The following is a 25889-nucleotide window of genomic DNA, read 5'->3' on the forward strand; positions in this document are numbered from 1 at the left end:
TCGCTAATGCTCTCTGCACGGCGGATTTTCTAGTGCTGAGTCTCCTATCTGACCATACACACAGCTGGTTTAAAGAAGCTTATGCTTAAATGACTATCTAGCCTGAGTGAAAATACCGTGCTTGCCAAAAATAGCATTGGCTACGCCATTTGTAGGTGAGCGGAATACAGTGTGCCTTGAGCGGTGCTTGAGGGGTTTGGGTTCTTGTCCAATTGCTCCACAGCCAGTCCTTGAGCAGGGGAGAATTATTTCCACAACTAAGTGTGGAAGGGCTGCAAAACAGGTCAGAGTGTGTTGTTACCACTCCTGATTCTAGATTCCAGCTGTCAGCTACTGAGCGCACAGGGAGGCACTGGTGATAGCTGATGCAGCCGGGTTCCTACTCTCCAAGGTGGGAGAGGCCTGGATGGAATTCTAGCTCCTAGCTTCAGCCTGGGCCAGCCCCAGGTGTTGTGGGGTTTTGAAGAATGAACTAGTGGATCAAAGATCTCTGACTCTTTTTGCCTTTCAACCAAATATTTAAAAAAAATTAAAAAGAATTATAACAGTCTCATATTGGGAAAGCAATATAACACTTGCTGTTTTCATTGTAGGGCCAGAGAAAATAACGGTCAACAGCTTCTTGGCTGCACTGGCTGTACCAGATACTCTGATTCTAAACACCAGAGGAAGCCCAGCAGAACTGGAAGCAGGGATTGCCCGTTTATCAAAGGGTTGGCGCTCAAAGAATGCTCACCACGCACATCAGCTACCCTCAGGTGATGTCCATGAGAAACTCCCTTTCGGCCAGCGAGAAATCCATGTCGAGCGAAGTCTCGGAATCTCTGAGCCACTGATTAACCACGAACACGTGCAAAGAGGGCGTGTGTGCCTCGCAGTGTTGGCAGAGCAGGTGTTACTCTGGTTGCATGAACAGGGGCCCCAGGTGTCAGTCATCCCTCTGCCCGCTTTGGGCGGCCACCATAAACAGGCCACCCCAAAAGCTTCTCTCTCTTTTGTTTGTTTTTTAAAGATGCATTTATTTGAAAGGTAGTGTTACAGAGAGAGAGAGAGAGAGAGAGAGAGTGAGAGAGAGAGAGAGGTCTTCCATCCACTGTTTCACTCCCCAATGGCCATAACTCTGGCTGAAGTCAGGAGTCTGGAACTCCATCCGGGTCTCCCCTGAGGGTGGCAGGAGCCCAGGCACTTGGGTCATCTTCCACTGCCTTCCTAGGCGCATAGCAGAGAGCTGGACTGGAAGTGGAGCAGCCAGGACTCCAACCAGTGCCTATATGGGATGCTGGTGTTGCAGGCAGTGGCTTACCTGGCTGTACCACAAGGCTGCCCTCCTCTCCCTCTTTCCTGAAGCTCCTGAGAGATGCCAGTGAGGCTGGGAATGTGTCTCAAAGTCCACTGGGCCTTTCAACCACAGCCCAGGCCCTGGTCTGACCTCCACCTGCAGGGGCGTCAAGAACCTCCTCGGAAGGAGACCCCCAGTTTCCCCGAGAGCACAGGCAGGGCCAACCTCGGGGCAGCGTCCCAGCTGAGGCCCAGGAGTCACAGCGCTCGGTCCTTTGTGAGAGGCTGGAGAAAAGAGAGGGCTGCTGTGGCTCCTTCCCAGCAGCGCCCTCCCCAGGCCCGACAGAGCGGTGCCACTGACAAGGGCTGGGAAGCAGATGGCAACACAGGTACTAAGCCCCAGACTTGCCAAACAGCGTACAGGCTCTGCTCACCAGACTCAGCTATGCCACAGTGGCACCAGACTGGGGAAGCTGATTTCATGTAAACAAGGACAATTTCTGTAAACACAGACCACATGGCCAGGGACACAGATCCTCAGTTCCAGCCAGCCTCCTGGCTGCTGAGTTACATCTTGCGTTCTCAGGACCGTTCACAGCGCCCAGGATGCCATTCAAACAGCACACGTGGAAGAGTTCAGTGAGAATGTGCAGTGGAGAAAAAGGTATTTTGAATGTGAAAATTTGAAAACACAATTTTTATAACCAAGTCTTAGATGGGGAGGGTCCTTTTCAGGTTCTCAGGGTTTTTTTTTTTTTTTTTTCCTGAATGATCTTGGAAGAGTGAACAAACACAACAAAACTGCATTTGGCAGTGGGAGTTGGAAGAGCCAATGTTTTTATTTCAGTAGTTAAAGTCCCAATTAGTAGCACATTATCATAAAATGTTGGCTTTTGAAAGCGGATTTGAACTTTTATACAATCTGTTTTTAACACTGGCATGCACACCTGTGTACATATATATTGATAGTGTCTCTGGTTCTATTTCTTGATTTAAGACTTGATAGAACGAAAATGTTCAATGTACACTATAATGAAAACACTGCTGTTACACCAACCAGATGGCTTGTACTCCTTGGAAAATTATTTAACGCATTTTGAATTAGAGTGATAACTTTGTTATTTAAAGAACTCCCTCCAACTGTAGACAAAGGCAGCTCTGGGCCCAGTGCAGTGTGTCCCGGATTTGCCTCCTGGGAAAAGTCGCTGAGTCTGAGACACTCACTGCTCTCCAGTTCCCATCCTGGTACGTCTGAGCCTGTGGCTAGGAATCTGCTCTAACCCTGGGAATCCTTATCACCAAGCAGGTGCCAAGCTCACCCTGGTAAAGAGCGAATGGGTTTGGAAGTTGATTTTTTAAAAAAAAGTGTAGGTGGGTAGAATTACTTCATTTGATCTGTTCCCCTTTTTAAATATATTTTTCAAATCACAGGCTCCTATTCCCTGAAAAGAGATGTACTGTGTGTGACAATAACATGTTAGTGCTGGCCTCCATCTTGCCTAATCTGGGAGTGAAAGGGGACAACTGATGTTTCTGTTTAAATGTCATCAGTGGTAATTCTGAAAAATACTCCACTGACATGGTACAGGTTTAGAGTCAAAGTTCCAATTGACCCAGATGTCAAAGTAGGTTTTCTTTTTCTTTTTCTTTCTTTTTTTTTTTCTTAAAGGAATTCCCTATATGCTAGAAATATAGGAACTTAAGATCTTCAGGAAGTCTTTTTGTAAATATCTACCTTTTACCTCTGGTGAAAAGATGGATGGAAATTAATAGATGAAAACAACTGGTAGGAGAGGGGTGGCCTGGTGGCATCCTGATGAACCCCGGGAGGCTGCACCGAGCTCCACTGTGGGAGCTGTGTGGCACCTTCTGGCATCACAACCACTTGGCAAGCTGGGCTCTGTTACTTCCATTTCCTGACGGATGGCTAAGGCTTCAAAATGTCCACCACCACTCGATGCAAAGCTGGTCCCCACATCCTGGCTCCAGCTGTCCATGAGTCTGCACTCCAAGTGACTCCAGGCTATGGACAACAGCCGTCCGTTCCCTCCACCGTACTGACTTGCAAGGAAGACAGCGGGAAGTACAGCACTTGTCAGTCACACACAGGAACAGGGCTCAGGCAGGCCTCTGCCCTTGTGGTGAAGACCCTCACCCACCCCATCCTGAAGTGCCTGCGTTTGGGGCCCAGCTCTACCCCCGTCTCCAGGCTCCTCCTAGTGAAGACGCTTCAGGACAGAAGGGATGGCACCAGTGACTTCGGTTCTGCAGCTCCCATGGGAGGCCTGAAGGAACTCCCAGCTTTGAGCTTTGGTCCTGGCCACTGTAGACATTCCTACTTGAAGCTTTCCTATGGACCACAACACTACAGTATACAGCGCTCGTCTTCCTTCCCTATGTCTCACTAAAATAAATTTCCATTTAAAGCAATTATGAGAATCCCAATTTGTTTTAAATCGATTAAATCAATCTGTAAGCTGTGCAGATTCTTTTTCACAATAATTTTCTAGTTATCCAAACTGTGTCCCCATGTTAACTTTTAAAACTCCATTCTACTTAACCAAAATTTATTCATACTTGGCTGAAGAAGAAATCCTAAAATCTAGAGAATTTTTCAAAGTCATTCTAAACTGAAATGTTCAGAAGTTCATTAAAGTAAGTTTTCAAGAGAATCATTCATTTATCACCTAATCTCTTGGAAAGTATCTGCATAGATGTGTGGTTTGATTTTCCTAAAATGAAAGCATCCAAATTTAATGTGTTTGGGATGCAGGGGAAAAGAAACCAAGACACAGATTCAAAGTGATTACCCTTGATCCTCGATGTCATTTCAACCCACCTCACCTGAGGGTGAAGAATTTTCTTGCTAGTAAAAACCTTTGATAAGTTATTGCATAATTAGCCATGGAATTAGAACTATTTGCACCCAAAAGCTACAGTATGACTTTAACTTCACATTGCATTATGTCCCATAGTTCTCTAAAATTTGAATTTTCAAGTTTTAAGGACCCAATGGGATTCAAAGTGGAAAAACATTGACGACTCTTTCCCAGTAATGCTATTTGCTTAGCTTCTCTAAAAATAGAGCTGGAACAGATTTACCATTCATGGCTGTATGTTTTTATACACAAGCTTTCTCTCCTGACAACTGTTGGAGAATTAAACAAATTGGCGATCATTTTATTTTTAAATGATTATATCTTTATAATCACTACTTTAGTCAATTTATTTTCCCACAAGAAAAGTTAACATTTAAAGGGTCCAAAACAAGCTGAAAAGATTACTTGATTGTTTCTAGGAGATATTTACAGGCTTAGGTCACTGTTTTTTTTTTTTTTTTGAGTGAGAAAATACCATAAGAAAATAAAAACAAGTGGTACCCCCTTGACCCACACCCTTCAAATAGAACTCAAGGCTATAGATAAAATTAGTAAAATTACTCTAGGAATTCATCTTATTTTAATGCATGGAAAATAGCAAAATTACCATGCCAACATAAGGAATATATGCTATAATTCATAAATGCTTAATTATTAAAATAATGACACAAACATGGTTAGATGCAACCTAGAAATATCTTATAAGATGCAACTACATAGTGTATGGTCATTCCTGTTATATATTACATTGAATCTTCATCAAATTAAGCCAACTATGTATAAATGACATTATGAAATAAACATTTAATATCACAATAGGGTCGCGTTCTGCTACTGTACATCCATGGCATGCAAGTAACTATGCATTAGCTGTAAACAGTAAGTGTAATTACCTTCCAGAAATCCAAAGAACATGAAAGGTACATATATAGTTCTAAACAACTATATTTAAATGACTTTCATATTGAACAAAACTATATCATATACAGCAGCTTTGGATATCTTTGTCACTGTTCTTACATATATTCTGTAGTCACACTGAAGGTAAGCAATGCAATACAAACTAGATCTGTTAGTGCTACTGAGTTTTAGTGAACTGTTGTCAACATTCTTAGGAATCAAATGATTTTATGGCTTAATGTGAACACTGTTTCATTTTTCTTTTCTGCCATCATTCAGAGTTTGAGTTGTTAAGAATATGCTGAATGTGGGCAACAATGAAGTTATTTTGCAAACTGTAGGCTTTCTCTCATGGCACCAATATGTTCATATTAGAAATAAGAATAATATTGATGGTCGCCAGCCCACACGTTCCTCTTCTTTTATTCTAAGGGAAAAGGTGGCAGGAAGGAACTTGGGTCATGTTGTAACTTGGGAGACGTCACCTCTAAAATACATTTCATACCCTTTGGGAAAGGTAAGTAAAATCTAGCAGCTAGGAGAGGAAGGCCAAAAGGAAATGACATGTTCTTCCAAACATGCAAATAGATCATTCAGGTCTGATCCAATGATTCGTAGGCAATTAAAAAATTATCCTATTGGAGCAAAAGCTGTAAAACAACTATTTCCGCTCTCTTCAGGTTGTGGTACTGGAGGCTGTTTTTGGAAGGAGGGGAAAATTGATCGCTGGACAGGCTTTTCCGTGCTCCATCAGCTCTGATAATGAGTTAGGTGGCTGGCATGGCCGACAGGAATGTCCTCTACACTCAGAATTCTAACAAACAGCCTGGAAAGTGGCATGGGCTCTCCAACCAGATGGACTCCTTCTGCTCTGTGTTCTTGCTGGGTAGATGTGGTCACCTTCTCAGACTGAATTCGGAGAGAGCATGGTCATGTGAGACATTTAAACACATCTACGTACTACTATTAAGTCAAAAATCTTACTTTCACATTTATAATGAGATAAAACAACATTTAAAGCCATTGCAACTTATTCATTTCCTGTTCATATACAGGAAATAAATTTGCTTATGAGCAAAAACTGTACAATTCTCATCATTCAGGCATTATAAAATGTCTTTCTTTAAAGTCTTGGGATATAAACAGTTGATTTATATGAATTACCTATTTTTCATCAGCATTAAGAAACAGTGTACATCTTCTTCCAGATTGCTTTAATGCTAACTGTGAGAAGCCTAAGACAGCCGTAAAAACGGACTTCATCACCTGTGACCATCAATGCTATTATTTTTATAAAACTCACAAACATTCTTTGGCCACCTGGGTCACTGCCCACTTGGAGGGAACTGCATCAGGCCTTGGGTCATACAGAGATCTGCCTCCATAAAACCTGAGGCCATAAAACAGCTTTAACAGAAGCCATTTAGGAAGTAAAACAGTACAGAATATACAGGGCCGACTTCCATTCCTCAGACACAGGTTCCTTGACGTGTGGAGAGATGCTTTCGGTTCCGGACTCCCGAAGTCTTGTCTTTACTCTCTGAAGGCTTCTGTTGGGAAATGTCTATTAGAGCACTTGCAATTGCAAGGCCTGCAAGAAAAGGAGAAAGGGATTTAAGTGCTGTGGCAACATTTCTGGGATGGTGACAGGGTGGCTTACGGTCCTGTTTTCCACCATTTTCCATTTAGTGATCAAACACACAAGTGTAACTTCCAATAATTCAGACCTGTTAACGTCACACGTGAACAAGAACAAGGACCCAACAAATTTACTCTTTCTTTGGACAATCAAATTCAATGTTAGGTTAAAAAAAAAAATCACATTCAGTTGTGGATATGACCCCATGCTGTAGTTCCCACGTTTGCTCCACATGTACCAAGAATTTTCAAAACCACTGTTCTGTTTTGTTTTTTAGGAGCAAAGCTCATCAAGATTTTTAAAAATTTAGAGAAGGTTTAATTTTAGAGAAATGTAACTGCTACTGATACATGTTTATCAGCTAAAGTTCATAGTTCACATGGGGGTTAAATCGTGGTGTTATACAGGTCTGTGGGTTTTGACAGATGCATAATGGACAAATGACATTGTTCATAATTATTCTATATTATTTCATTCTTGATAGAGAAACCATACAGAATAGTTAGTTTCACTGCCCTAAAAATCCCTTGTGCTGCACCAATTTGTTCCTCTGGGAACTAGGGATCTTCTTAAAATGTCCCTGGTTTTGTCTCTTGCAGGACGTCACACAGTCGGGGTCCTGCAGCGTGTGGCCTGTGACTCTTCTCTCACCTGGAAATGTGAACTTCAGGTGCCTCCGTGTCTCCTTTCGGCCTGATAGCTCATTTCATTTTATTGCTGAATGTGATTCCACTGTGTGGGTGTACCAAGGGCTCCTGCTGCAGGACATCGCGATGGCTCTCGCTTCCAATTTTTAGAAATTATGATTAAACCTGTCATAAACAATTGTGTGGAGCTTTTTGTGTGGACTGCAGTTTCCAGTCCTCAGACACCCACGAGCACGATTCCTGGATAACGTTATAAGTCGATACTTTGACTTTTTAAGGAATTGCCAAACTGTTTTTCAAAGTGTCTGTAGCTTTTCTTTCCTACCAGCGACAAATGAGCGCTCCTGTTGCTCCACATCGTCACCAACATTTGCTGTGGTCGGTGTTTTGGATTTTAACCATTCTAATAGGTATGGAGCAGTAGCTTATGCTTGTTTTTATTTGCATTTCTCTAATGATACACAATGCTGATCATGTGTTGATATATTTATTTGCCATCTGTATACCTTCTCTGGTGAGATGCTGCTCAAATCTTTGGCTCATTTTCTTACTGTCGAGGCTTAAGAGTTCTTTGTAAATTTAGGGTACCAGTTTGTTAACAGATACACATTTGGCAAATATTTATTCATGGTACATGGCTCCTCTCAACCTGTCTTGAAGGACATGTGAGAAAGTCTCCTGGGGGGTAGAGTTGTGCTATTCATAAATGGACATGGAAAAAGACAGTTTGTTAAAAAAATTACTGGTAAGATGTTTTAGGTGTATGAAAAGGACCTTGAGTCTTATTGGGAGAACGTGATCACATATCTGAACCTCTAACTACCATAGGTAACCAAATAGATTATTGTGTTGTTACACTGATTTTTTTTTTTTTTGCATTGTTTGTCCCTTTATTGGAAGGAAGATGTGAGAAGATGCTCAGGGCAGTGCAGACGTTACAAATCCATGCAAACGCTGGCTGAACCTAATGCCCTTGCTCTTCATAACTGTACATGAGTCATTTTAGTTTCTGTTGGGTCCCATGAAATTCTCGAGTAAAACAAAATGCATCAAATCATAATACTAAACCAAGAGGCCAGACAGCTTGGTTTAGCTCATGTTCCTTTCTCCAAGGTCATGAAGACTTGACTCTGAATTGAGCTGATCCAATCCCTGGATCCTCACGGACATCTTCTCTGCATGATGCTCTTGGAGGAAAGCCTCATTTTTGGATCTTGTCCTAGGCAGAGGCCATTGAATTATTTGATTTCTAAGGCTCAGTTTATTCTAGAAAGCTTCCTGGAACAGGGATTGTCAACAGCATGAGATGCCCATGGACAGACGCGAAGGCCGTTAGACGAAGGTAAAGCAGCCCAGTGCAGCATTGCAGAAGCCAAGGGAGGGCAGACCAGTGGCATCTCTCACCATGGGACCAGCAGGATAGGGTCTGCTGACGGACGGGGCCAGCAGATGTTCTCAGAGAGCATCTGGTGATCTTGGAGTCATTCTGCACTCACCGAGAATGGACGCCTAGAATAGGGGTGCGAGGAAGTGGGGCCAGCAGACCCAAGTCATATGTTTAAGATGTTCCTCAATGGAAGAGAGAAGTAGGCTTATCCACTTGGAGCAGGCAACAGGGTCAGATGAAACATGTGTACATGTGTGTGGTTACATGAGTTTGTGGAGCCTCAAGTATTTGTATTTGTAGAAAAGGATAAATTATGGTGTTAGAAAGGGAAGGGATCACTAAATTACAATAATTACTGGCTAGGCTAATAGTCTTGTACAAATAGATTTACTCATTCTCTCAGGATATCCAATATGACCCCGATACCCTAGAGATAACACAGTATTCAGAGTTTAAATAGAAATTGCTCTCTCGACCCAAAAGTCTTCAAAAAGAGCACATGTTAAGTTCTGAAGTGCACAATAGATATGCTTTAGCCAATTATTCTTCTGTAGTAAAAAAAAAATCTTCTTTTTTCTTTAATCATTGGAGCCCCAGAACATTATAATTTTTTCGAACCACAGACTGAGGCTGTGATAACTAAAGGTCAGGCAGACCTTAAGTTTCCACAGATCTCCTGGCAGGCTTCTGTCAGAATTTACAACTTCCCGCCATCTCACCCTTGGCATCGTTGTGTCCAGAGACGGCCAAACATGACAAATAATGTACATCTCCTTTAATGTGCACTGAGACCACTTACACTAATTCCAATGAGCGTAACATCCAACTATGAAATCATGTTCTTCATTAAACCACGGCATGACCAAGTCCAAAGAAACTTAGGAAAGTAATACTTTCCCAAGTGTGGCTGCAAATGGTGTTTTCCTTACAGTGCCAGGAGAGAGAGAAGTAAACAGTGTGAACTGCCTACACAAGAAATCCTAGGCTAATTCAAAACTGTCGCTGCATCTTTGACTTTCATGGTAAATGAAGTCCAAAACCTAATTAAAGCAGTGTCTCTCACAACATATCCTGCGTTTACTAATGATTATGAAGCTTAGGAATATGCTCAGTTGAAAAATCATAACCTATAGTTCAGCTCTTAATTGACAACTAAAATGGCAAATTATGTTTACTGTTAATTTGACAGCTCTCTGTCCTTTCCTGTGAAAATGTCACAGCCAACCACACTTCCAGATTCTGTGTGCATGCAATCGTGGGTAGGAAACCTCGCATTCCTCTGGGCACGATCTTTGAGTGTCCACCACATGCACTCCCACTGGACACTCAGGGTTGCTTGCCCTAGGTCTCCTCTTCTTGCTGGGCGAAATGTTACATTCTTCCAGATTTAAACTTGGGTCCTTCACTGGACCACACAGTGTGTATTCTATCATGAGTTGTTCTTTATCAACCTTGTAATTTAATTAAGACAAGCACAATAACTGTAAGAACTGCATTTGTGTGTGGCATATCTTAAACATAATGTTAAACAAGCTTTTTATTACTAATTTTACAATTCTTTATGTCTAGTATATGGTAAAGTTTTAACAAAAAATAACCCGGAAATTGCTAGGTCCTCTTTCAACCTACAAGAGGACCCGGATACAAGAGCGAACGGGAAGACACATCCCTGTCGCCTGGATCCCGCAGTGTGCAGAGGACTCATTATAGAGAGAGATGAAGTAATTGCGTTGCTGCCCTTCAGCATGCTTGGTGATGGCAGAGGATCTAATTTTCTTAATTGACAAAAAGAAAAGTCAAGTCAGTAGCACTTTACAAAAAACAATCTTATCTTACCCATCCCCTAAGTGTAACATTTACGTGCTATGGGAGACTGGAAGATAAGAGCCAGATAATGGCCAGGCCATATAAAAAATATCACAGAGCTCTGACCTGTTCTGCCCAGAAAACGAATCCATTACCTCTGACTGCCAGCCCAGCAAGCCAGCCTGCTGTATGTCAGACCTACATGTAGGAAGTGAGTCTGCCAGCTCTACTAACAATCCACTGTACAAGTGCCTCCGATGCCCAGGACTTGATTCACAGCCGGCATCTTCCCTAATGTCTGTCCTTTCTTCCAACTCACCACAACCAGAGAAAGCCAAACATGGAGGCCGGCTCAGGCGGAGGATGCCCGCTCGCTTGTCTCTAGCGGCTCCAGCTCCCCAGGACAGCAGCCTCTAGCCCAGGCAGCACTGGAGCTTCCTTTCTTCCCACCAGGAAGCTCTCCCGTTCCTCCACCTGCCTTTGGGTCAATGCTACAGTAGGCTCAGAATCAACAGCTTTAGCTCGTTTTCATTTGGTTGGTCTTGGTTTATTTCCACACAGGCAATGACGAGATAAGGATAGTTTGAGATAATTCCAGATTTTTAAAAAGAGATAAATAAAGTAAGTGATGTACAAGCAGGTTCCTTGTGTTGGCTGTTGTGGCACACTTTCTCCTGCCTTAGAGTTCCCCAGACTTCTTTCCCCTGGCTGGTTTTCTGGGAATGACCCTGAACCCTGCACACCACAGGAGGAAGTGCTTCCTCTTAGTCGGAAGCTGTGCAGTGGTGTGTGCTGCGTGGCCATGAGCTCCATTAAAATCAGGTCACTCCAGAAGATCATTTTTCAAAACGTCACACAAATCATCCTATGAAATCCACTTATTGTGTTCGCTAGGCCTAGCATAGTTCCTTGTTATCAAAGCAATACAATTAACTGGGGGAACAATTCATTATTTTAGACTGGCGGTCTAAAGGAATTTCATTTACCATGTCAAGATGATGCACAGACGCTCCGGGCTAGCAGAATTTACATCAAAATATATGGGGCGCTTCAATAAAAATGCTGGGGCTCAAGTATTTATTACACACTTTACCTTTTTGCACTTTTAATTCTTAAACACCAGACACTATGACATTTAGATTATTTAAATATGAAGTATAAACCTCATAAGAAAGAACCATCTTCTGTTTGCCACTCCATTTTCCACAGCCTCTTGGTGTTTCCAGATGGAGCTTGCTGGCCTGGAGCACTCCTAGGAGCTGCTCTGGGTCGCTCAGGGCAGGACAAGTACAAAAAGGCACAATTCCTCTGGGACCATGGGAGTTTCCTCCCATGAAAATGGACACAATTCAGTAGTTTCTGGGGTAGACACCAAGATTACCACAGCTATTCTGTAAATAAGTAGAATGTATATGAAAAATCAAACCCTTCTTTATCCATAACCTTAGAAAAGACAAACTTTCTTCCTAAAATTTAAGAACTTCGTTTCTCTACCCTAAAGAGAAAACAATGTAAATGACAAATGGCTAAATATTTAAATGGTAAATATATCTTTTTAGACCACTAAATCTGCAATGAAATCCACCAAGGAGAAACATCAGGAATTTAGTTATTGTTAGTGAAACTCTAGTGTTCCCTAATGAAAGTGAAATGGTACTAGTAGACTCGAGCAGTAACAATCTAATCATAAAATTACTGATGTGTGTTTTTTTACAATTATGCAGAACAATTAATAAGTACAGTAATAAAACACTGCACATCAAGTGAAATTGCCCTGGAAAGAACATTCCCAGTTTATATACAAACATAGCACTTCTATTTTACGTTTGCGCAAAAGCCACAGAAAAGTCATTCATTTTGAAATGCTCTCCTCCCAAGTCTGTGTAAAAGAAGGCACTACTATATATTTTAATTTTCCAGGAAAACAGCTTCATTAGGCGTGAAAGGTTAATTGCAGGTTTAAGTGGAGTTCAGGGCACGGTGCGGGGTCTGTAGTGAGTTGCGCAGTCTGCTTCAGGAAGACTGAATGAGTGCAATAAACTGTTTGCCCTGCTGAAATGTTTTACTACCTCATTTACTATCTGTCTTCTTTTACTGCTTGTATTTGTAGTTCTTCTAAACCTTTAATGGCTACAGTTTTATTTCACTGTAATCAGATTTAAATGGAAATACCATGCTGGGATGTTTAAATGTTTTCCTTCTGATTGTATATAGCTACATACTACTGAGCAGAGTCTTGGCTATCCTTCTCATGATTAAGAAAGTGACTTTGGGAAACTTGGTTGCTACTTAGACGCAGCTATTGTGCAGACTTAATTTAACATTCAGGGCGGCCACCCTTGCCAATATGCAAGTAGGGCTGGATGCATAATTAGAAAATATGCATTTCCATTTTAATTTATCTCTTGGAAGGCCAGCACAACTGAAGTCATTATTAGGCAAAATTCCAAAGGTTACATTGTTGAACAAAAATTGAAATACTTCAAATCTTGAAGACACTAGAATGACAAATGGACTAGTCAAAGCTGTCTGAGAGTTTAAAACAATGTTTCCCTTCACCTCCTAAGAGCCAATGACGACTACAAATGTTAATGTTTAAATACAAATGATAATTGCATTCTAGTTATAAATTTTTGTTTGGCCTTTAACATACTGTAATATTTTATAATTTCATTTAAAGATGAGTTATAGAAAATATAATTTTACTCTAGCACCCCAGATGCCTTATCCACCACTTTCTGGAACATTGCTGGGAACTCCCTAAATGTTATGTGAACTGTCCTTTTATTGGTTAGGATGTGCTGAGCAAACCATGGCCATCATTGTCTCAAATCACTGTTCAGTGCAAAGCCATATGGTTCTTAGCAAGTGAGGTCTCATCAATTCTGATTTCAATTACATATGAGGGAGTTTTACTTGGTTCATCTGAAATATTCTGACACTTGGTTTTAGAGCACAAACATGTATAAGAATCAGCCTTGCAGCTGCCTTTCCACATTGGAAGCCCACGTGGAATTCACTAGAGAATTCTCTCTTTAATCAACTGGGGAAATATATTCTTCCTTCAATACAAACAAAAACAAAAAACAAAAATATCCCAATTTTGATATATGATACACATTATTTTAAGCACTAATCATTCTTAATTTTAGTGTTTACTGCTCACTGAAGAAATTGAGCTATGACTGAATTACAATAATGACCATATTTTCTTTTCATTGATGGGCATGTTGTATGAATTTACATAAATTTTTAAAATATTTGTTTATTATTTAAGAAGGGAGAGAGGGAGGGGGAGAGAGAGAGAGAGAGAGAGCGAGCCATCTTCTAGTTCACTATCCAACTGCCAACAATGGATTGGCCCAGGCTGAAGCTAGGATCTAGCTCTCTCACACAGCGCCAGCTGCCTAATTACCTGAGCCATCATCACTGCCTCACTGTATGCACACTGGCAGGAAGCTAGAACTGGGAGGAGAGCAGGGACTTAAACCCAGGCACTCTGATATGGAATGTGGATGTCCCAACTGCTGTGCTAAATGCTTGCCCATAGTTTAGTTTATCTAGCAGTAAAATGTCACCAGCTGCTTTAAATAAGTTATATATGTGAAAGTATTTTATAAGCCACCAAGTTCATGCAAACTGTTATTAATTTCCATATTAAAACAATCAGTTACTACTAATGATAAGAAATCACAAAGAAAGGACAAATGCTCCCAAAACTCCAAAGTCCTAAAAATTAAAAAAAATTGTTTGAAGAGCAAATCATTTCATTCAACAATTATTTCTTGAGTATCCTCTGTGTGCTGGACACTTCCCTAGACACTAAAGAGTTGTCAGTAAATAAGAAAGGCAAAGAATAAAAGATTCTGCACCTCATGGAACTTTTGTTATGGTGGATCAATTTCATGTATTCTTTTGACAAAATTATTGTAAGGATTAAATGTAAAGGATTTAGAACACCAGGCACATAAATGCTTAGAAATTTCAGCCAAAAACATCCTCCCCCTCATCATCATCATCATCATCATGTGAAAAGCCTAAAGCTAAATAATAAACAATAAACAAAACATGGCACACCCAAAGATTTTGTTTCTATCCAGTGGTGCATTCATGCATTCAAAAACCAGTAGAGGGCTGGCATTGTGGCGCAGCAGGTTAAGCCACTGCCTGCTATGTTGGCATCTGATATCAGAGTTCCGGTTTGAGTCCTGGATGCTCTGCTTCTCATCCAGCTTCCTGCTAATGTGCCTGGGAAAGCAGCTGAAGACGGCCCCAGTACTTGGGTCTCTGCCACTGTGGGAGACCCAGATGGAGTTATAGGCTCCTGCCTTTCACTTGGTCCTTTGGGGAGTAAACCTGTGGAAGGAAGATCTTTCTCTCTGTCTCTGTTTCTCTCTCTCCCTCCCTTTCTCTCTCTCACTCTGCCCTTCAAATAAATAATGAAATAAATCTTAAAAAAAAGTGAGTAAAGCTACCGTGGGTTGCAATGCCAAAGAAAGAAGAAGTCTGCTGGAAAGATGGACTTAAAAGACTTGCAGCATCGATACAGGCAGCATCATCAATGGGGTCACAATGTTCAGTCCTCAAGGCAGAATTATTCTGATGCCTAGGATCACAAAACTGAGAATTTGCTCTTGAAGATATATATGATGCATATGTGTTACCTACTCATTATAGAATCTGAAAATAACTGAAACTTATGCTGAAAAAATAGGGGAATAACAATATTCAACAGAGAAAGCATTGTTTATATTAATATTTGGGCTACTTCTAATACTCGATTACTTTTTATCCATTTTTTTCAGAGTTCAAAATGCTTTTGTTTTTTCTTTTCGAGGCTGTTCCTCAAAACTACTGTGTTGCAGTGGATCAGGATGCTATTTCTATATCATTGTTCACAGGCAGCCAAAATGGGGCACAGAGTGATTAAGTGGCTGGGTCAGGCTCAGACAGCTGGGTGCGGTGGTGACAGCTGAAGCCCTGACTCCAGATTCCTTGACTTGCATTCGCCTCACTTTGCAGCCACAAGAAGGAAGCTGCCGCTTCAGGGCAGACGCCTACTGCAGCATTTTAAGCCAAACAGAAAAGAAATACAGAAATTGAGAGAAATACAGAATCAGTTTTGGTCAAAGGCATTAATTACTGCTGATGGCGATAAAAGCAACAATAACAATATAAAGCCAGTGATTCTGCTACCATTGATTAAATGCTTGCCATAAGCCAGGCATTGCCCTTGGAACTTTATATGCATTATTTTATTGATGTATGAGTGGATGACACTCCAGAGCAAACTGGTACACATGTATTGAGGACATACTGCAGGTGGTGGCACTGTAGTGATTTTTCTCAATAAGCATCAAATTAGGAAGAGATGCCGGGGCTCCTAGCTTTGGCAACAACTGCACAGAGGTATTTTCTGAAGTGGGCCCAAGCCATGAGGGCAAAGAGAGATAGGAATGAGATCTCTAAAGTGGCTATGGAGGGCAAAGATTCTTGAGAGAGATGCTCTGTGAGCTGAAGTTTGAATGATGATGGAGAACTCACTGGCGTGAGGGGCAGGCTGAGGACCCACACACTCAACAGCAGGGAGAGCAGGGGTGTTTGGGAAACCTCAGGGCGTTCTCTCTAGATGGCCAATGGGAGAATCATGAGAGAGGAGACAGAGAGACAGGCAGAAAAAGGTCCATAAAACAGCTGTAAGTGCCAAACTAGGACACTGCTTTATAATCTGCAACCTGAAAGAGCTGTGGAATGATTTCAAGGACCAGAGAGACAGAATCAGGGTTTTATTTCAAAGAGGAACCTCTAGAGGTAGCATGAGACATGAACAGGGGATGAGGCTACTATCATTAAAATCAGATAAGGAAACAGCAAGAAGGAGATAAAAGGGATGAACAGGACAGATATTCTGGAGATTACTATGGGAGATGAAAGTAGGGCAGGGTCTAGATTGACTGTCTTTTTGGGCTTGGCTGCCTGGTGCCTGCAAACACTATCTACCAGCACATGGTGGAACAGAAACAGCCAGGGCGTGGGGAGGCAGGGGCTCACTTATTTGGTTCCAGACATGCCAGGCCTGATGACCTGAAAGACATCTGACTGGGGCTATCTAGTTGGATGGACAGGTACGAAGCTCAGAGTCATGTCTATCCCAGAAATGTAGAATCGGGAGTGATACAGGCGGGTAAAGCCAGCCGTTGCAGTAGTTAAAGCTGGAAATCTCAGTGACTCAATGGAATTGAAAGTTTATTTCTCACGATATTAGGTGTTCCTGGTTGGTGGCAGGGTATGCGGGGAGCGAGGAGGGAACAGCTCTGGTCTACGCAGGTATTCAGGGACTCACACGGATGCCAATTCTGCCATCTTCAACCTGGGGTTTACACGGTTGTCTAGGACACTGGCATCTAGGTGCCAGGTGGGAGCTGAGAAGGTGGAAGAGGCAATCCCCTTCTAAACCATTCTGAGCCAGAAACGCTCACAACACTTTTTTCCAAAGCCAGTGGCAAACAGTGTTTCCTGACAGCTCTTCAGTACCGCGCTGAGCCAGGGGCCAGAGTGCAATGTTGAGTGGAAAGCCTGCCTCCCTGTCCTTGGAGTGGCTGTGGCTTCCCTGGTAGAAAGAACAGAGGAAGAGGAGGGCTGAGAGTGGAGAAGACAGGCTCACACAGACATGCAGGAGAACCTAGCACTGAGCCCGCCAGACTCCAGGAAGAGTGGACAGCGGCTGCTACCACCTGTGGCTCCTGTTCCTGCCTGCAGCAAGTAGTACCCAATGCCATAGCCACTGCACACCCTGCACAGCTGAGCGCGTGGCTTCCAATTCAGAATTCAGGATTCAGAACGTCCCTTGACAGATTTCTCTGGGAGTTAAAATCAGGTGGCTGGCAGGGCCCAGACGTCGCTGCTGGCCTCCGCTCATGCGTGTGCCCTAACCCTAACCCTAACCCTAACCCTAACCCTAACCTTTTTGTCAATCTTGTACACACAGCCAGTGAAGTTGGGTCTGGCTCAGTTTAAGGGCTTCCTTGCAGGGAACGTGCACTGGATCTTGCTGTGTAAGGGCATGGGAAGGACTGGACGGACTTCTGCAGGAATGAAAACCACACTGGTTATGTCAGGTGTGGTTTGCACTTACTGTTACGTGTGGTTTCTCTGAGGCAAACACTGGGCAAGAAATTGGATGTTAAGTCTCCGGGGAGCGAACAGACCAGGCTGGGACCTGATGTTGGGTCTGGCAATCTCTGAACAACCTGATGGTTTTCTGATGCTTTATATTATACCAAACTTTGTCTTTGTAACTCTGCCTACTGCTCTCAACTAGGAGCACCTGAAAAGCAAAACAATGTTTTTATTCAGCTTTACATCCCAATGGTTACTTTAATGTAAGTGTAAAATAAATATGATCTGAATGCAGATGAAACAGTGTAGCTGTGTGCTAAGGAAGAGGCTTCTGATTGGAAGGCTCTGTTTCGCTCTACTCTAAAGGCGTGCTGAAATACAAAGCTGCTTTCTTTTGTTTCTCTAATCCTCATTCTCAGTTGCTGAGGGCAGGGCGGGCGTGATGCAGGTCGGGGAGGGACCGTGGTGGCATCAGCACGGCCACAGTTAGTCTATTGTTCCGGAGGAGGCCCGGGGGACATGACCCTGCCTGGTGCTTCTGTGCTCGCACAGTGCTAAAGCCGGTTCCTAGGGGCTGCGCGTACTAAGCTCACACACAGAGAGAGCTAACACTAGCCTGCATCTGGCTCAGTCCCTTGGTCACCATTGTCTCTAAACAGGTTTTAATGTCTCTGGCTGTGTGTACAAGATTGACAAAAAATTGAAACAGCTGCCACACTGGCATGGCGTCAAGGCGCTGGCACTCAACTCTCCCCAAATGCCTTTGGAGCGGCCTTCCGTGTTTTAAATCAACTTTGGAAGTCCTTCCAGAAGCTTCCCTCAGTTCTGAAGGAATCACTTCAAAGGGAAAAATTAGTTCACCTTTCATATTCTGATCGCTCTCCTGAGATTGGTGCAATGTTAGAGGCAACACAATATTTTGTTGTTGGCAAATTTTTTTTAAGTCAGATACCTACTTATAAGAAATTAGATTGCAATTTTGAATCAAAGTTAAATAGTATGGGTGATGCTGCGTGTTCTTGTTTTCTATAGCATCTGTGTGAAATTAGGCAAGTATAGGAGACAGATAAAGGCATAGAATATCACATCAAACAGATACACGGCAATGAATATTAAAAGACAGCTATCAACTAAAAATACGGATTTCAGCATTTTTCAAGGTGATGTTTCTGCTCCCTTAAGCTCATAGCAGTTAATATTTTTAAAAGTTCAACATTAAAATAAATAGAAAATGCACAACTATTTCTGCAAAGTCAAAATATTATTTTCACAAATTTCATTGGAGAATTATTATTATTATTATTATTTTGACAGGCAGAGTGGACAGTGAGAGAGAGACAGAGAGAAAGGTCTTTCTTTGCAGTTGGTTCACCCTCCAATGGTGGCAGTGGGCAGCATGCTGCGGCCGGCGCACCGTGCTGATCCGAAGGCAGGAGCCAGGTGCTTCTCCTGGTCTCCTATGCGGGTGCAGGGCCCAAGGACTTGGGCCATCCTCCACTGCCTTCCTGGGCCACAGCAGAGAGCTAGACTGGAAGAAGGGCAACTGGGACAGAATCCGGCGCTCCGACCAGGACTAGAACCCGGTGTGCCGGCGCTGCAGGCGGAGGATTAGCCTATTGAGCTGTGGCGCCGGCCTCATTGGAGAATTTTTAACCTCTACATAAACTCAGATCATGGCAAAAATGGGATGGAAAGAATTGTAGGTGAAATTATGTAAATCCTCAATTCTAACCATTTAGATAAAATGGAAGGGAAAATGCTATAGAGAATAGTGATTTTTTTCCATTAATGTTATTATAAATTGCTGAGTCCTTACTGAAAGTTATTATAGATAACTTAAATGCCAAAGACATTAAAAACAAAACAAAACAAAACACAGAGGTGTCTGTAGCCAAATCGATCCTAGATAAATCTCCTTTACTGAAGAAAAAGGCAGGACAGTTGGACAGTATATTTCTCAAAATGGATTTGAAACCTGCTCTGTGATATTTGCTAAGTGATCCAGGAGCCTGATAGTACACATTCTCCCCAGTAATTCAAAACAGGGGTTTTGGGGAAGTAGTTTGTGTAAATGACCTCCTTTAATCTATCAGAGGATGGTGTGAAAGTAACCTTCGTTCTCTGAAACAATCTGGAGATGCTGTCTGAGGATGTCCCATAAATGCTGACCCTTCGGAGCGAAAAAAGTATCATTTTGCCCCACTTTGCCTTTGGGAGCAATCAAAGTGGCCTCTGAGCTACTATAAATTGAGAAGCGTCACAGAGTCAGCACCAGTGGGAACCTTTCAGACTCCACAGGCAGGTGGGTAAATCACAGAGGGACCCCACTTCAGAGTGATCTGGAGGCTTCTCATGTTATGGCCAGGGGGATAAACACTGTCCTGCATCCCCTCCTTGGTATCTCAGGACACAAAGAGAATTCTCACACACTGGTCCCACAATGCTGTGCGACGGTTTCCTGAGTGACTTGCCATGTGTAACTACCTGGAGAAGGGGCACCTACTTAACCTGAGTTCCTCCTAGGAGGGCAATGAAATGGGTTAAGAGATGCATGGAGAGGTAAATTCTGTTTAGCATGTGTCATTACCGAATGCCCACAAGAAAGAACCAAAATGTTCATTTGTGGAAAGAGATGGAAGGTGTTGACTTCCTTATTTGGCATATTCACTTTGAATGTCATCTACCTACTTTTAGTGAGTGCCTGCGTTGGCATAAAGATGAAAAAATGTACTTCCTGATCAACGGCTGATTAGAGCAAGATCTTCTAAGCAGTGGGCTCTGGTCCATGGTCTGTAACGGGTTTTCAAATTAGTCTTGTTCTGCTGCCTCTCCTTTTAGCCCTGTGGTCAATGAATTGTAATGGGAGGAAAGGTATTTTATTAAATAAAGAAAATAAATTTATAATAGCATTATATTTTAGAGTCATTCATCAAGAAAGTATAGTATTGCAGAATTACAGAACTATCAGATTTTAAAAAGTGTCATTGCCTCAGATTGGCTTTCATATTCTTGACCCAAATATTCGCTTACTAGAGGTGGAAAAAGGCAGATCATAGTTTTTATTTGCAAAGGTATTTATGACTTTGCCTGGCACAAGGTAAAAGGGGATCTTGAAAGGCCAAATACATGGCTTATTCATCACTGACTGGCTCTTTGAGTACTCCCTCCTGGATTGTTTTTAAAGCACGTTGACAACTTGAGATTGTGATAATCAGAACAAAAGCCAAGTCCCCCATCAATAAAATGAACATTTAATTAATTATACTTTATTCCTCTTTCAATGCCTAGAGATGAAAATAGTAAACCAGTTGTTTTTCTTTGTTCAAGGACTAATTGAGAGAAGAGGATGAAGAAGGAAAAATGCTGATTCCGAGCCAATGGGCCACCACACCTAAGGGCTAGCCATTCTTTCTACAGAGCAAGAATCATGTGCAAAGATGGAAAAATCCATGCACAAAGAAGCCAGTCCTGATGATCCAGATGCCTAGGTCGGCACTATTCTCAGCTGCATGTCTAAGGGAGTCACAAACGGTGCTACTTCTAAAAAATCCTGAGAGCTGTCTGACATGAAATGTGGCCATGTTGCACAGACCTACTTGTGTGAGCATAACTGACTCAGCAGAATATTTTAGCTAAAACAATTATATCCAAAATTACATTTTAATTCAAGTGAAACCAACAGTTGAACTGTAGGTGACGGAACTGCCTGAGTGCTTGACTGAATTGTTCTTTTTGGCATCCAGTTACTGTGCCCCTTGTAGTATATACGGCTGGATCATGTACTGAAGTTTATGATCCGGCCTGAAGAGTTGTTACACTCTAATTCTGAGCATGGCCTTTATTTAGATGTGCAATTAAACATTGCAGAGGCAATTTCTGGGGAAGGGAAAAATCCAATAAATCTCTAAAATTACTGTGGGATGAAACAGGTTGTTCAGTAATTTTAACTAATTTTGGAGAAGACCTACTTAGAAGCAGGAAACAAGGAACACAATGTCACATGGAAATAGTTTTCCAACATGTTACAGAGGCATGAAAGTGTGAATTGGACATAGCTAATCGACCACAGCCACTTACACATCAGGTTCAGGGGAGAGGTTTTCTGAGCTTCCTAAAATGACCCATATTTTAATATGCAGGAATCTCTATCACTTTCTATAGATGGGCTTCAGGACTATAGCATTAAACTTAAATACTGCTTCTTTCACAGATTATTTCACCTTTCTTAAACATTTCTATTGGATTGGTATTTGAAAAATAAGGTAAACTAAAATATGAAAAAATGTATTTTTCTACATAGAAGCAATCTGTTCGACTTTCCGTCTTTAACATATTGACATATGTTTTGTTTTAGAATTACTCAAAATTAGCTTTGAGATAAAAGTTCATATTAATTATCCCATAATGTAGCCTAATCACTGCTGACATTTTGAAAGAAGATGTTTAGATAGCCAAGATAAAATCTAAAAAGTGGGTATGAAAATATCTTATGTGTTCGTCACAGAAAGCCTGTAACACTCTTCCATGAGTTCATTTTGTCTTAAAGCAAAACCTAGCAGTGACCGTGACTGGGGCCAGGATAAACTAACTGGAACCTCTGACCTACTCAAGCCATGAGCTCCTTCTCACGTGACACCTCTCTGGTTCGCAGCAAAATAAGCCAAAAGGATTTTGGGTATATTTCAGTTTTAATTTCAGTGTTTTGTTAATTTGTATGACTTTTAGCATGACAGAAAAATGGGACAGAAGCTGTCAGTAGGAGTATCCTTTAGATTTCTCTCTCAATTTAAAGAGAATTAAGTGGGCACTGAATTCAATCAAAAATTACTTTTTGAATTTAGTGAACATTGAAAATTTTTGAATTTAAAAGGAAGCTTTATTATTATATAAAATTCCTAAATCCCCAAAAGAAATAAGTATAAATAAAGGTATCTACAATTTTTTCCTTTTTAAAATGTGAGCATAAATCAGTCACTATGGTTTGTTTATTCAGTCAATATAATTAGTTTAAATTCCTTCTTGTTAGAATGAGTGAAAACCAATAACAAATGCAATTATGACACAAAAAACAAAAGAGGAGACAGGAAGCCCCCGTCTCACATCAGACTGCTAGAGCACAAATCCTGGCTCTGCCCTGCTTCTAGCTGCCTGTTAATGTGTAGCCCGGCAGGTAGCAGCTAACAGCTGGAATAGCTGAGTCTCTGCCCCTCACATGGGGGGAGCTGGACTGAGTTCCCTGCTCCCAGGCACTTGGGGAGTGAAACCACCGATAGGAGCCCTGTCTGTCTGTAACAGACATAACACACCTTCACACTTTTTAATAAATAAAATAAATAAAAAACTTTTAAGGAGATAAAGAACATTCTGGTTTTGATTCTCTCATGTTCTTCAGGATAATATTCAAAATGGGACTTGTGGACAGTTGTATCAAGGAATAGCATAATTATTCAGTTGGGTGAAATGCCCCTTTTCTTACAATTCCATTGCAATGAATTTAAATGATCTTAAAAGCATGGCAAAGTCAAGTTCATGGGACCTGTTTCTAAAATCATTCCTAAAAAATCTTGTTCTATTAGTAAAGATGGCTTCCACACACATACCACATATACATACACACAGAGTATTAGATTAAGGCCTATAAACTAAAAAATTGCAAAATATCCTGTTAAGCCTATACTGGTACTCTTTATATTATCAATATGAACAGAAGAAAAATACTTCCCTATAAGAAATCTGATTTACTTATTGATCAGAATATTCAAACAAGGAAATGATAAGATAGTGATGATCAAAAACTAAACTTGAGGTGTTCAATTTGAGATAATTAATTAATAAACAATTCTATTTTCCAGGGATACATGGAACCAGACATTTATTAAGGAACTTCTTAGACTTTCATACAAAGTAATTAATATGGCTTCACTACAGAAAATTATATTCTGATGACTTCCTGTTCAGGTTACATGAACTGTATGTAACGAAAATCTTAGGAAGTCTAAGATTTTCATTCCATCCAAGTATTAAAATTCATGTTTGAATATAGTTCCTTTCATTAACATTAAATCTGTTAGCCTTAATTTATGAAAAAAGACTGCTAAGTTTTACCACAATAGTTTGCACAGCTTTAATTTGCATTCATGAAAAAACACAATAAATTAATTTGCCACTTGGAAAGAACTTGACAAATGCATTAATCATGCAGAAACTGAATTCAGTTTTCTTTACTCTTTCTCACAAAGATTGATGTAGATAAGGCCACTGATTTAACATTCTGTAAGCAAAATGAGATGCAATGATATAACAGGGATATTCATAGAACCAGAGAATTGTAGCACTGGAAGGAACTTTAGAAATTCCCTGGATTTTAACAAATAGGGAAACACAGAGTCAAGTCTCCCAGTTTCAAGGAGTGGAATAGTGAAGAGGGATTGTTTTCATTTTCTTCGTTGGAAACTACTGTAAAAGCTAGAATTAATCAAGTACTGACTAAGATGGCATTTACATTATATCAGTTACCCTTGAACTTCTCTCCAAGGTTTTGAAAGTAGAGTTCAGAAATGATGCTGAATCATAATATTAAAAATGTACCACAGAATTTCATTTTTTTTTTATTTGACAGATAGAGTTAGACAGTGAGAAAGAGACACAGAGAGAAAGGTCTTCCTTCTGTTGGTTCACCCCCCAAATGGCCATTACAGCAGGAGCTACACCGATCTGAAGCTAGGTGCCAGGTGTTTTTCCTGGTCTCCCATGTGGGTGCAGGGGCCCAAGGATTTGGGCCATCTTCCACTGCCTTCCCGGGCCACAGCAGAGAGCTGGACTGGAAGAGGAGCAACCGGGACCAGAACCTGGCATCCATATGGGATGAGGCGCTGCAGGTGGAGGATTAACCAAGTGAGCCACAGCGCCGGCCCAACAGAATTTAATTTTTTAAAAAATAGAATGCAAATAGCACTAAAACTGTTGCCAACACCTACACTGTGCACTGATTCTTTTGACAAGTCAATGAAATATTGTCAAATACATTTACAAGTTTGTATCACTGTGAAAAGGTTTGGATAAGAAATATGCAACAGAAAAATATTGTATTGGAAATATTTATCTTACTTTGCTATTTGTCTTTTTACTTTTTTTCTCTTGCACCAAACTTCTGATTTTACAAATAGTTCAAGTCACAGATCATCTTTATGATTCCTATGTTCATACACTGCTTGGAAAGGTCTTTCCTATTTTTAGATCACAACAAAGATTTCCCTATGTATATTGTCTATTGCTTTTTTAAAAATATTTAATTTTCTGGTATTATAAAAAATACAAAAGAAATTACTGAAACTAACAGTAATCACAATATTCTTAGCAAATGTTCAAACTTTGATACAATAATATAAACCAACAGAACCACCTCATTAGTGCCACTTTGCTATCATTAAAAAACACTTTCATCCTTGAGTAAGGCTTGGACAAAAATAAGACTGTGACTGACTACAGAATGATCTTAAAACATTGAGAAGATTTTTGCAATTCACACATGATGATGAATTCCCTTAAGTGGTTCACATTCTCCCTTCATGGTGAAGCAAGAAACACTAAAATGTTCAGGCTAGGAAGAAAATAACTCACTCGCCGTGTGGCCATGCCCAGGTATTTCTTCTGTGCTAAACATTCTATGTTCTTACCTCATTGTGTTTTTGTGTCTATGGAGATAATTTTAATTTTTTTACCTGTTAACCAAAATTGACATTATGGTCAAAGGCTTATTGGCTCCACTAAATAAAGAGTTCCGCAAATAAGAAATGAAAAGGCTGAAAAGACCCTAGTGCAGCAGAAACATAAGCATGGGCTATCCACAAGAATCAAAGGACAAAAATGTTTAACTTCTCTTAGAGAAAGCAAATTTTAAAATGGCCATAAAATTATTAAAACCATAGTAGAATATAAAAGCAGTTCTCATACTAGCATACATATCAGCTTGAAAAAATCAGCATCGGGGGCTGGCACCATGGCTCACTTGGTTAATCCTCCACCTGTGGCGCCTGCATCCCATATGGGCACGGGGTTCTGGTCCCAGTTGCTCCTCTTCCAGGCCAGCTCTCTGCTGTGGCCTGGGAAGGCAGTGGAGGATGGCCCAGGTGCTTGGGCCCCTGCACCCACATTGGAGACTGGGAGGAGGCACCTGGTTCCTGGCTTTGGATCAGGGCAGCACACTGACCGTGGCGGCCATTTGGGGGGTGAAC

The 25889-nt window shown here is 41.2% G+C and overlaps 1 protein-coding gene across 1 annotated transcript in view; it reads right to left on the minus strand.

Moving 5' to 3' along the window:
* Nucleotides 1-2097: 2097 nt before the first annotated feature.
* Nucleotides 2098-25889, minus strand: part of ATRNL1 (attractin like 1) — a 792651-nt gene continuing 768859 nt past the window's right edge. Inside the window, exon 29 of the mRNA XM_062214395.1 lies at nt 2098-6648. Coding sequence (XP_062070379.1) covers nt 6527-6648 — 122 coding nt within the window. The 3' untranslated portion in view covers nt 2098-6526. The remainder of the gene's footprint in view (nt 6649-25889) is intronic.

The sequence above is a fragment of the Lepus europaeus genome, chromosome 17 (genome assembly GCF_033115175.1).
Source record: "Lepus europaeus isolate LE1 chromosome 17, mLepTim1.pri, whole genome shotgun sequence".
In the NCBI taxonomy this organism is placed as follows: domain Eukaryota; kingdom Metazoa; phylum Chordata; class Mammalia; order Lagomorpha; family Leporidae; genus Lepus; species Lepus europaeus.